At 44.1% G+C, this 12,663-nt stretch overlaps 1 protein-coding gene across 1 annotated transcript in view; it reads left to right on the forward strand.

Moving 5' to 3' along the window:
- Nucleotides 1–11,113, forward strand: part of LYPD6 (LY6/PLAUR domain containing 6) — a 29,598-nt gene extending 18,485 nt beyond the window's left edge. The window contains exons 2-4 of the mRNA XM_015423063.1: nt 1,645–1,743; nt 8,747–8,874; nt 10,943–11,113. Of these exons, the coding sequence (XP_015278549.1) occupies nt 1,645–1,743; nt 8,747–8,874; nt 10,943–11,113 (398 nt within the window). The remainder of the gene's footprint in view (nt 1–1,644; nt 1,744–8,746; nt 8,875–10,942) is intronic.
- The last annotated feature ends 1,550 nt before the right edge of the window (nt 11,114–12,663 follow it).

Consider the following 12,663-nt stretch of genomic DNA (forward strand, 5'->3'; position numbering starts at 1 on the left):
AATACATAGCTGGACCGAAGGCACAGGCAAAGGGAAGAGAGGCAAGAGTTGTATTGGGCCAGACACACTCGGAACAAGCTGGGTCCCAGAGATACTGCCAGCATCTCAGGGTTTTGGGAGAACCATCCCTGTGTGTTGTAAAAGACAGTCTAACTGCTAATACATAGCTGGACCGAAGGCACAGGCAAAGGGAAGAGAGGCAAGAGTTGTATTGGGCCAGACACACTCGGAACAAGCTGGGTCCCAGAGATACTGCCAGCATCTCAGGGTTTTGGGAGAACCATCCCTGTGTGTTGTAAAAGACAGTCTACTCTGCCACAATTCAGCATACGTGTGGGGCAGGGGTCTGTCCTTGGAGTGGGGCATATAAATTGTCCCTATGTGCCAGTGAAAATTCACCATATCCAAACAGTCTTGTATCATTGTGCAGAAGGAAAACAGGATTAAGAGTAAGGTTTGAGTCCAGTAGCAACTTAAAGACCAATGAGATTTCCAGCGTATGATCTTTTTGAGAGTCAAAGCTGCCTTCATCAGATACAAGTATGATACAAGGGTGATAGAGAGAAATTAATTTTATAGAGATGCATTAGGAAAGAGAAGGGTTAGAAAAATGAGCTCCAAACAACTTGGTATTAGAATCATATTCCTGGCGTTCACATCATATTTGTAAGTGACTGAGAATCTGGGCAGCAGGGATTATTCTCTTGATGGAAGACAAAAAGACACTGTTGCATTTTACTTTTGGAAGATACGGTTCTCAATTTCGTAGCGTAGATCTGAACTGTAAGAATGTACCAAATGTAAGAACGTACCAAGAGGTGGGAAGAAGGAGAGAGTTTTGTATAATATGTGAAGCTGATGTAGGCTGCTTGCCAATGTACAATCACTATAATAGCTTTTAATCTTTCTCAAGATGAAGACACTAAGCACTCTTGTGACAGCTTCTAGGGAATATTGGTAGCCACAGTTACGCTTTAAGGGCTTTCCAAAGAAGGTGTATGCTGCCTAGTAGTTACATAATCCACAGTGTTCCTGGAAAGCAGCTATTAATATTGATGACATTGACTGAGATGCTAATTTGTAAAATTTGCTTATGTTCCCTTCTGAAAACATAGTTCAGATCTGAGTGATAATTTCTTTAATACACATATTTTACTATTGGAAGCCACCCTGAGCCCATCAAAGGGCGGGCGGGCTATAAATGCAATAAATAAATAAATAAATAAATGTCAGTCCTTAGATGTCCGTTCCCTGCTGAAAATATGAAATGTTGCTTTGTCATTTGAATGTGATTTGTAGTAAAATCTTTGTTAACCAGACAGGTTGGTTGACCAGCATGCTGGCTGAACATCTTGTGTAGGTACCAGGTAAAAGCTTTGTTAACTGACATATTTGGTTAATTGGCAGCCACAGTTACCCATGGTGGTTAACAAAGCTTTTAGTGTACTTGTCATTAGATAAGTGGAAGCTAGAGTTGTGCTTGTCATAACTGCTGAAATTAATGCAGAGAGCTATCACTATAGACAAGGCCTTTCCAAGGCAAAGCTTATATCTACAAGCATATATTGGTCTTTATTAAAATAAATGGTTCAAAACGAGATTATAAGCTAATTGCAATTTGGTTTTATGTCTTTTTCTCCTCAGCCACTCCATATCCTGGTGGATTCAAATGTTTCACTTGTGAAAAAGCCATAGACAACTATGAATGCAACCAGTGGGCTCCAGATATCTATTGCCCCAAAGGTAAATGACTTGTTGCTAAGTCATTTTCAAGATGTGTGTTCCACTCTAGGGCTGACAGAACCCCACTGCAGAAATTCTTCTCGAGAGCTGTGCTTTTACCACTCCCTGCCCCAAGGAGTCCTCTGTGGGACAAGGCCTAATTGGCGATATGCGGGCCACAGGCCCAGTTAAGTGTTTTATCTCCCCATGCAAGGTATGTAATTTGTGTCAAGACCTCATCGGGGTTTAGCTTGGAACTTTCTTTTCTAGGGGTAAGTCCTGACCACTGAATTACTGCCGTTTCCTGTCTCCTTACAGACTTAATTATTCAGGTACTTGTTTCCTGTGGGCAGGGAGTTGGGCAGGATTTTCAGATATAATGTATGAACTCACAATTTCTCAATGGGGAAAAACCCTCCAGTCCTGTTTTCCCCCATCCTTTCTGCCTTCCGCTTTTTTCAAATTCAGCCACCTAAAAATGAAGATATAATTTGTAACAGTTTACCGGAATAATCAAAGGGAATTTTTTTTAATGTTGATGTTATCATTTATTTATTATATTCAATTTTTATACTGCCCATTCCCTGCAGCAGGACTCAGGGTGGTATACAACATATTAAAAAAAAACTTATCATACGAGTCAAAAACATAGAAAGTTATGATAAAATTCAAATGATAATTCAGTTTAGACAGATAGAGGACAAAATTTCCAAGAGTGCTACCACCTTACGGGCAGGGAGAGGGGGGAGGGGGAGTGCCAGCCAGAAGGTCACAGTCACTGTCCTCAGCTAAGTGCCTGGCGGAACATCTCTGCCTTACAGGCCCTGCAGAACTGCATCAGGTCCTGCAGGGCACGGATGTTACTCGGCAGAGAGTCCCACCAGGTTGGGGCCAGGGCACTAGAAGCCTTGGGTCCGATCAAGGACAGCCAGATATCTCTCAAGCCAGGGACCACAAGCAAGTTCTTATCAGCTCAGTGTAATGCTCTGGGGGGGTATACCGGGAGAGGCAGTACCGAAGATACATGGTTCCCAGATAGGACTGCCAAGTGAGGGTGGGTAAACCCCTGCTTCGGAGGCCCGATTTCTGCCACCGCGGAATCGGGCCCCGGGGGAACTCCGCCCCCCGAAGCGCAGCGTGGCTGCGTCACCAGAGGTGACGCAACCACGTCGATCACGTTGGAGCCGTGGCCCCGATCGTCGGAGGGAAAACTCTATGGTTTTCCCTCCGACGATCGTGGCCACACCCTCAACGTGATTTACGTCGCACGTCATTTCCGGTGACGTGCTGGCAGCGCACGCGTGCTTTGCACGCACGCATTCTTAGACGGCTCCCAGAGAACACCGAGGCCCCCCCGCTGGTAAGAACTTCTCACTTGGCAACCCTAGTCCCAGACCATTAAGGGCCTTAAAGGTAAGCACCAAAACCTTGAACATGATCCAGTGCTCAACCAGTAACTAGTGCAGCTCACACAGCACCAGTTGAATATGTGCTGTTCCCGGGGTCCCTATAAGAGCCCAAGCTGCTGCAGTCTGGACCAGCTGAAGTTTCCAGGTCAGTCTTGAGAGTAGGCCCACAAAGAGTGAGTTACAGTAGTCCAACCTGGAGGTGACTGTTGCGTGGATTACTTGGCACGATGTCAATAAATTAGTATGTGCAGAAGATTGAAGGAAGCCCTTTCCACACCCAAACTCCTACTTTTCTCCATTTCCTGTCCCTAGAGGACTCCATCGCAGCCCGTGGCAACCAGAGTGTGCTGGAGAAGGAAGTTGCCAGTAGTAAATGACTCTAATCTGCCTTTAACGTAGGAGCTTTTGGGAAGAAAGTTCAGAGAGGAGAAAAATTAGCAAATCACTTTAAAAGAATGCCTTTCATGCCTGTTCAATAATTCCATGCCTGTTTAATGACTTACATAGTTATACAATAATTATGGTAGGAGGTTTGTGATATAACCTTCCAGGCTTCAAATGAGAGATGTATAAGTGGGGGCCTATGAGACCCTGCCCTCCCCTGCCAGTCCTTTCCCTCCTTTTTCACCCACTCCTCTTTCTTTTGCTTTTCCTTCATGCCACCTCTGCCCTCTCCTAAGCTCACTTGGTGGTGGCGGCAGCTCTCACTCACTCTGCCCACTGCCTTGTGCTTTCCCTCTTGCTTCTCTGGTCACTGCCACATGTATGCACCCCATTTGCTTGCTCTCCTGCCTGCAGTGCTGCTGCTTCTGCCACCTTCCGCCTGGCTCCTCTGGCAGCAACTTTTCCACCCTCTTGATCACCTGTACTGCCTGGCAGCTCTGGCTGGTTTTGATTGTTTGTATAGATACTAAACAACCCTAAAAAGGGAGGTTGAGATCTTGTGCCGTATCATGGTGTCATCTCAGTTTCCCCCCCTCCCCAACAAAGTAAGCATTTTTAAAGTTTTAAAAATTTAAAAATCTATTTTTTTTCTTTTGAATTTTTGAGCAAAACTAGACTCTGATTCAGGTCTGTACAAGCTTTGTCCCAGTGTCAGTCCCCTCCCCCATCTACAACAGTGGTCTGGATTCAGCATGAGATGGATAACTTTTTTTATGTGAGTTGTTGTAAATATCTGTGTAGTGTATCATGGTGTCATCTCAGTTTCCCCCCCCCCAAGAAAGTAAGCATTTTTAAAGTTTTTAAAAAATTTAAATCTATTTTTTTCCTTTTGAATTTTTGAGCAAAACTAGATTCTGATCCAGGTCTGTACAAGCTTTGTCCCAGTGTCAGTCCCCTCCCCCATCTGCAACAGTGGTCTGGATTCAGCATGAGATGGATAACTTTTTTTATGTGAGTTGTTGTAAATATCTGTGTAGTGCGAAAAGAGAGGGGAGGATCTGCTTTAAAATCAGGACATCTGGTGGTTGGGTTTCTGTGCTCCAAACTGGCCAGATTGGTACTTCCCAGTTGGAGGGGACAGATGGCATGGCCGGCTTAGCTTGCCATAGCATAGTTCAGCTCGCTCCAGGCTGCGCTTCTCCCTCATGATGTTCCTTTAAGCATCCGCTCATGTGGCTTCTGCAGAGAACTGGGCCCGGCAGGTGGGATTCTGTACTGAGACTCCTGTGCTGCAGAGCTTGCGCAGAGTGCATTCGGGCCTAGGGAGGTAGCATGTTGTTTCCATAGACACATTTTATCATTGACAACTCAGGAACACTCAACGCTGTTGTGCGGATTACAGCCTGTGTGGGTTTTCCTTACCACCCCTTGGTCATTGTTTCCATAGACACATTTTATCATTGACCACTCAGGAACATTCAATGCTGTTGTGCGGATTACAGCCTGCGTGGGTTTTCCTTACCACCCGTTGATCATGATGTGAGTGGCAAAGAGGCTTTATTCACACATGTAGGATGCAACCTATACAGATGTCTATCAAGAGCAGAGGATGTTGGTGAGAGAAACTACCTCTGTAACACTGGGAGGGAGAACCTGCTGCCATGAATTGATGTGTCTGAAGTGAGCTCTGACTCACGAATGCTTATGCTGGAAATAATTTTGTTAGCCTTCAAGCTGCTGCATACATTAGTTTGCTCTGGCACCCTCCTTCCTGAGCTAAGGCAAAACTCAGTGAGCCGGAGGCTAAAAAACTGTGAGCTAGCTCACACTAACTCAGCTTAGAGGGAACAGTGGTCATGATGTGAGTGGCAAAGAGGCTTTATTCACACATGTAGGATGCAACCTGTACAGAAACTACCTCTGTAACACTGGGAGGGAGAACCTGCTGCCATGAATTGATGTGTCTGAAGTGAGCTCTGACTCACGAATGCTTATGCTGGAAATAATTTTGTTAGCCTTCAAGATGCCACTGGATTCCTTTTTAACTTCGCTACAGTCACACGAGCCATTCGTGCCGATATAGTTGCCTTAGTTTGCTGATATAAAGTGCCTGATCAGACAGCAACATCTGGCCTCCGTGCTCCAGTCATCGGCACCTGGGTCTAGCCTGTTCTGGAAGCAGAGTTTGCCAAAACCAGGGAAAGTCCGGTTTTTACATATGCCAGTGCTTGCAGTCTGCTTTTCCCGATGTCTGAACCCCCTGTCATGAATGGATGTTAGATGGGAAGTGTGAACGGTCACTTCCGTGTCAGTCGTGGTTTCCCCCCCCCGTAGGGATGTGCACATAAGCACATATGAGAACAAGTGACCCCCTATTTGCCAGCAAGGCCCATGCTCCTTGGTTGAGGTGCTGTTAAGGTGGATGCTTCAGCATGGGACCAGCGCACAGAGGAGCTGCTTCAGGGTGTGCTGTCTGGTCACCCTTTCCTGCGACGATTTAAACTGTTGCAAATAGAGGTGCCGTCAGATTGTGCCAAGCCTTCAGTGGGACCGCAGCCTTACACTGCTGCCCTTGTGGAATTAATATTGGAGAGAACCTGTGGCAGAGCCTAGAAAGTTTCTTGGCAGTCTGTAACATGCTTTGCCTCAGAATCTATTTCCAGCTCTAAACTTTGACAACTATAGGTCAACATACATTATACTGTGGATCAATATAAGATTTACATTAAGATTGTGGGCAGTTATATCATGATGTAATCGGTGGCCTCAAACCTCAATACAGTTGTATTGACTCTGATGAGATTATAGTGAAAAATTGCCCTCTGAAAGCATTTCAGTGTGAACACTTGAGGTGCACTCCAGTCTCTCAAATATTAAGAAGCTTGTAGCACCAGACAAACACAGACCAATGACAACTCCAAGACAGCTTTGTGCACACGTAATGTAGACATTCCCACCATTCCTATTCTGAATATGGGGGACCAGTTTGGAGGAAGGGGGCAATAGGGAGCCAACCTAGCATCAAGGGCAGGTAGCCTGTCTTGCTTCCTTCCAATTTGGGGGAAAGCCCCAGAGGGCAACCACATGCCCTGCTGCCAGGCGGCTTCCAGATGGGGCAGCCAAACAGAAATCAGTGTGGATGTTCTAATCATTCAGCACCTCCCAGTGGGGCAGAGCAAAGAGGTGATTGGTAGTGATGAAGAAAGCAGATGCTAAAATGCTGGGTTGAGCGAAAGAAATAAAAGGGGAATAGGTATACGCTGGAGACAGGTAGAGAGCAGAGGTAGAGACCCTTTCCTCTTTCCCCCACCAGTGGCCAGTGCTCCTCATTCATGGGTCTTTGCCTGGGAATAATAATATAGATTAGTTCTACTCTGGTGAGAAATAATAATTAGTGGTAGACTTCACTTTTGCTGAAAGAGAGTACAACATACCCCGGTGAACATTGGCATTGACTTGTGCAAATAATTCCCCGCTTCAAAGAGGCCATGAATTTGGACATTAAAAGGAGTGTGACTAATTAGGCTGCAAAACTTCCTGCATCTTGAACTCCTGCTTCCATTACTCCCCTTGATTCATTAGTGCAGTTTCTAGCTGTCTGCCTTTGATGATCGAGCTGAGATACATTTGCCATCACCAGGCTTATATTAAAGCTCTTTTTGTTTTGTCTACCTTGAAAGGCACTAGGAGTCTCTTATATTTGGCCACAGTGGGATCACTGTGTATTTACAAAATCTGGGATTTGAAGGCTGGAAAATCTAATCCATCACTTACCTTTTCAGCAGAGGCTCCAAAATGTGCTCAGATGCTGTGCTATTGCCTAACATTTTATTCACATAGCTCAGCTTATTTAGACACAGAGGTCATTTCGGGGGGAACGCGGGGGAACACAGTTCCCCCGGGTGAGGTGTAGGGGGCGGGGCACATGACAAAGCCCCGCCCCCTGCTTTCGGCTGCCCCGCTTCCAGCCCTCATTCAGCCAGGAGGAGGCAGGAGAAGAGGGAGGGTAAGTTGCTTCCTCCCCGCCTCTCCCTACCCCTGCCTGCCTGGGGCCAGGGATGGCCTTGGCGGGGCTTCCTCGCACTCCCGCTGGCCTTGCAGGTCCACCGCCGGGCCCCTGATGTCAGGGGGTGTGGCATATGCTAATGAGTTATGCTAATGAGTTCCCCTAGCTCTTTTTCTACAAAATGACCCCTGTTTAGACATAAAACTATCAAATTACCCAGGACACATTTAACCAGAGCTAACTTTGCTGTGTTACGTATACCCTGCTTTCCTCCCCATTGGGGATCCAAAGCAGCTTACAACATCATTCTCTCCTCCTATGTTTTATCCTCTCACATCAGCCATGTGAGGTAGGTTATGGTGAGAGTGTCTGGCCCAAGTTCTCCCAGTGAGCTTCTGTGACTGAGTGGGAATTCAAACCTAAGTGTCCCAAATCCTAGCCTGAAACTTTAACTGCTACATCATGCTAGCTTTCTGTGAGGCAATGGAAGCTTTTGAGAGACTGACTGGAGACAAAAGGTTCTTATAAACAATACTAGAAGTTGGAATCAGCCAAGTACATTAGTTGGTAACAGCCATTGTGGTATAGTGGTTAAGAGTGGTGGACTCCAACGATGGAAGACAAGATGGAATTTAAAATGGATAAAAGAATGATAGTTTAAGAGAAAAATGTTTTAAGATAAGAGAGGAAGGCTACAGTATATCATGGAATGTTTGAGAATGGAAGAAATATATGATGTTACCTTAAAAATGGGAAAATAAACTGTTAAAAAAAAAAGAGTGGTGGACTCCAATCTGGAGATCCGGGTTTGATTCCCCTCTCCTCTGCATGAAGCCTGTTGGGTGACCTTGGGCCAGTCACAATTCTCTCAGAACTCTCTCAGCCCCACCTACCTCACAAGGTGCCTGTCGTGGGGTGAGACTCCTTAGGGCAGAGGAAAGTGGGGTATAAAAACCAACTCGCCTTCCTCTTCTTCCTCCTCCTTTCCACAATGTAATTTACTCGGTCTGCTGCTGTAAAGTATGTTGATGACAGATAGCTTTTTAGAAATAAGAGGTCTTCTGGTGTGCATAGTGCAGTTACAGTACCCAAAGAACCAAAAGTTACCAGATGGTCACAGTAAGGTGCAGATCCCTGATTTTTAGGCCATCTCCCATGTTGGTTCCGTCAGATGAAGTATAACTGGATATTTAGTCCTCATGAATTGGATTTTCTTTCTCTTTAGACACACGATACTGTTATACAGAACACATGCTGGAAGCCAGTGGAAAAAGCATATCTGTTACAAAGCGCTGTGCACGTCTGGAGCATTGTTTGTCTACTGGATGCCTAATTTTCCCAGATGGACTGAAGGTGAGGATCCAAACTGTGTATTTGTTGCTGTGCAGACTGCTTAATATGATAGCCCCTTCTCACACAACACACGTTTAACTATTGCACAGAGTTATGATGCTGCCAGTTAGTCACAAGCAGTGTTCCCTGTAAGCTGAGTTATGTGTCCTGGGCACACTGATTTCCGGCCCCCAATCCAGCGCACTGATTTTCCTCTCGGGGGTAGTGGACAGCCACCCTCCCACTTAGGCCCTGGCTGTACTAACTATACAGGATAGCCACTCCCAGTTCTCCTTCCGGCAGAGTGGAATGACCTGGGAGCTTCCCCCCCCCTTCTCTCTCCATCTTGCTGGTAATTAAGGGAAGAGAGATTAATTTGAATAATTGCTGTAAGTAATTTTTTGCAAAAAAAAAATGTTGGCCTACTCACAATTTTAAAGCTAGCACCATGGGACAGCACACCTCAGAGGGAACACTGGCCACAAGGATTTATTTTTGTTACTTTTTAGTATTATAATCAATTCAAAATGTTGAGCATTAAATGAAGGGAGGAACATAAGGCAAAGAAGGTGTGACTGCAAGTAATGAATGCTCCATGGAGCATTAAATGAAGGGGGAAGCAGTGGAAGGCAGAGCAGAAGAGAGTACAGAATCATTTCCACCTATCTGAAGGCATCCCGTTTGAGTAGGCTTCTGGAAGCAGTAAAAGAGGCACCACATGGGTTATACCACTGAAAGAGGGGGACTTTGCTGTGATGAGTCCTTGGCTCTTTATAAGAGCTGGGAATGCCCAGGGAGCAGTGGCTGGTCTGTGGCTTCGCCCTTGCTATCAGTGGACAATGGATTGCCAATTATTTTTTTAAAAAATCATGGAAAGCCTAAAGCAGACAGTATTTTTAACTTCGATAGTGAATTTCTCCATTAAATTGCCCCTCCCCTATATACAAACTTCAGAAATTGCTGTAACAATTAGGTTAGGAACATAAAAATATGATGGGAAACGAGTATGAGCGGGAACCTCCCTGGTTGCTTGTCTTTCATCTTGTGCAGGTATCAATGTGGCCAGACCGTTTCATAGTGTGTACTTGTTGATTTAGGGGAGGATTTAAAAGTTGTTTGATGAAAAAAGCAGAGCACTCTTATAATAGTTATAAGCAAAGTTTTTATGTATTTGTAATATATTTGTGGGAACTGCGGTGGCTCAAATGGTTAAGACGGTGAACTGCAGACGGTGGAAGGTCAGTAGTTCAGCAGTTTGAGACCTGAGTTGCCGCATGACGTGCGCCTTGGTGTTTAGTCATGCCGGCCACATGACCACGGAAACGTCTTTGGACAGCGCTGGCTCTTCGGCTTTGAAATGGAGATGAGCACCGCAACCCTAGAGTCGAACTCGACTGGCTTTCGAGCAAGGGAGCCTTTAATATATTTGTAACTGATATGCTGAGTGTTAAATAAGGAGGTTAACCCTTTAGCTTATGATTTACCACAAAGAACCATAACTAACTATAGTTCAGATTGCATTTCAGAATTATTTATTTATTTATTTAAGTTATATCCCGCTCTATCCCACGAGTGGGCTCTGGGCAGCTTACAATATATGATTAATAAAAACAGTAAAAGCGATAAAACCAATAAACAACAGATGGCACGATATACAATAACAGAGAGGACCCATGTCTCATGTCAGGTGACTAAAAAGCTCCAGTGCCCAAGTAAACGTGTATGCAAATGCAGGTAGGTCAGTGGTGATGTTTTTCATTTAAAATGAAAAAGACTCTTTGAAAGGGGCAATTTAAATCAAGGAAACAGTGGAGCCGGGACAATTTACCCTTTCCATACTCGTGACATCTCCAAATTCTTTCAGAGGTGCTTTTAGAACCCAAAGATGAAATAATTGCCCAAGAAGTAAATTCAGAGTGTAACAAAGGCAAGTAGGTAAAGGGTTAAGCACCCCTCCCCTACCATGCAGGTTTTCTGCTTTGAGTTACCTCTTCCTGGAAATATACAGCTTATACAGTGACATTGCTGTTTGCTGAAGGGGTCTTCAGGCATGAGCACACTTCTCTAAAGATGTCCTGTTTTCTTTCAGATCTGCACTTCTTGCTGCGAAGGAAACATCTGCAACTTGCCATTGCCCAGAAATGCAAGTGATGCAATATTTGCCACGACAACCCCCATAAACCATACCCAAAGACATTGGGAAAATGCATCCGTGGTGATGTCATTTCTCCTGTTAGTCTTTGCCGCGTGGGTGTCCTAGGATTAAGTTGCTGGTTATGCATCAAGAATGAAAATATTTATGCATAAATATTTGACCTTAATTTAATATATGTTTCAAATCTTACTTTTTTAAACTTGCATTTCTAAATTTACTTCTTGACTTTGTTTTAGCCTTGAATGGTTCAAAAGCCATAACTTTCTGATTTGTCTGTTTTGAAAGTGGGGGAAGTTTGTTGTCTGTCAGTTCTTCGAAGGCAAAACTTGTTCTGGTCCTCAAATATATATTGAATATCAGAGAGACTACATGACGTGGTCTCTCTGATAGTCTATCCAAAGGAGGTATTTTAATATAGCTCTTTTTCTATAGGAGAAAATGAATAATATCTCTGCTAGATGGAGTCCATCACTGGTAGTTTTTGTAAGCATTTGTACTAAAATATAATTTTCCAAAAATTTGCTGTTTGATAAATAGAGGTGCTTTTAAAATGGATTTTAATGGATTGACAGATGACTTTGGCCCGTTAGTCAACCAAGGCTGATGTTCTGTGCATGCTTAGTCCTGCTGAGTTGAATGAAAGTTTCTGTCTGAGAAAACATGCTTAGGATTAAAAGTGTTTAAAAAATAATATTTGGAAATTGCGAAGCCATCTGAAAAATTTGTACTGTTTTTTGTGGGGGGAGGGAGGGGCAGGAGAGATGGGGAAATAGGCAGTACTTCCTTGCTTTAACGAGATAAAATGCATCATTTATAACTCAGTTTACACTTAGCATTTTACTATTTGATATATTTATGGAGTTTAATATATCAATGCTTTACTCTTGTATAAGCAAAATTGCAAATATACCCAGTAATTGAGGCAGAACAGCAAAGTGTTGCACCCTCTTACATCTTAGCACGAAAAAATAAAAGGTGAAAATAGGAAACATTTTGTACTGGCAGAACAGCAAAGTGTTGCACCCTCTTCTATCTTATCACATACCGGTACATCTTAGCACGAAAAAATAAACGGTGAAAATAGGAAACATTTTGTAGTAAATGAAAGAGAGTATATCAATTGGATATAAATGTGCGGCTTCCATATGGCAGTTTTGCTCTGCTTTTGTGTCTAACCTGGAACAAGTTTGTTGGGGGCGTATCCACAAGATGGTGTCTACTTTCTATGTTTTCCCCTCCTATGTTTTCCCCTGCTTTGCTGTGATCTTTCTTCAAACCAGCTTTGATACAATCTTTGCACACTGTGTGGATGAGAAAGTGTGCATTTTTGTAGGTTTCACCCATATCAGTGGCCTCTTCTTTTCACCGGGCCGTCGTGACCACTATTTCAAAAAACTCCGCACACGCACCCCTTCCAGGCTTTAAAAAAATTGGCTTATCACTATTGTAATTGACTTATCACTATTGCATTAAGCTACAGAGTTTTGTCTATTACCAATTTTAAACTATAGTGATGTGTCAATTACTGGTTTAAATAACCCCCAAAAGCTGTGGTGGTGGTGGGGAAATGGTGGCTGTGGGTTGCTGGTGCAAGGAGGGTACAGGGACAGACATGGTGTGGACAATACATTGCTGTTGTGCGTTTGCAGCAGGAA

Source organism: Gekko japonicus, unplaced genomic scaffold (genome assembly GCF_001447785.1).
Source record: "Gekko japonicus isolate JY-2015 unplaced genomic scaffold, Gekko_japonicus_V1.1 scaffold334, whole genome shotgun sequence".
Lineage (NCBI taxonomy): Eukaryota > Metazoa > Chordata > Lepidosauria > Squamata > Gekkonidae > Gekko > Gekko japonicus.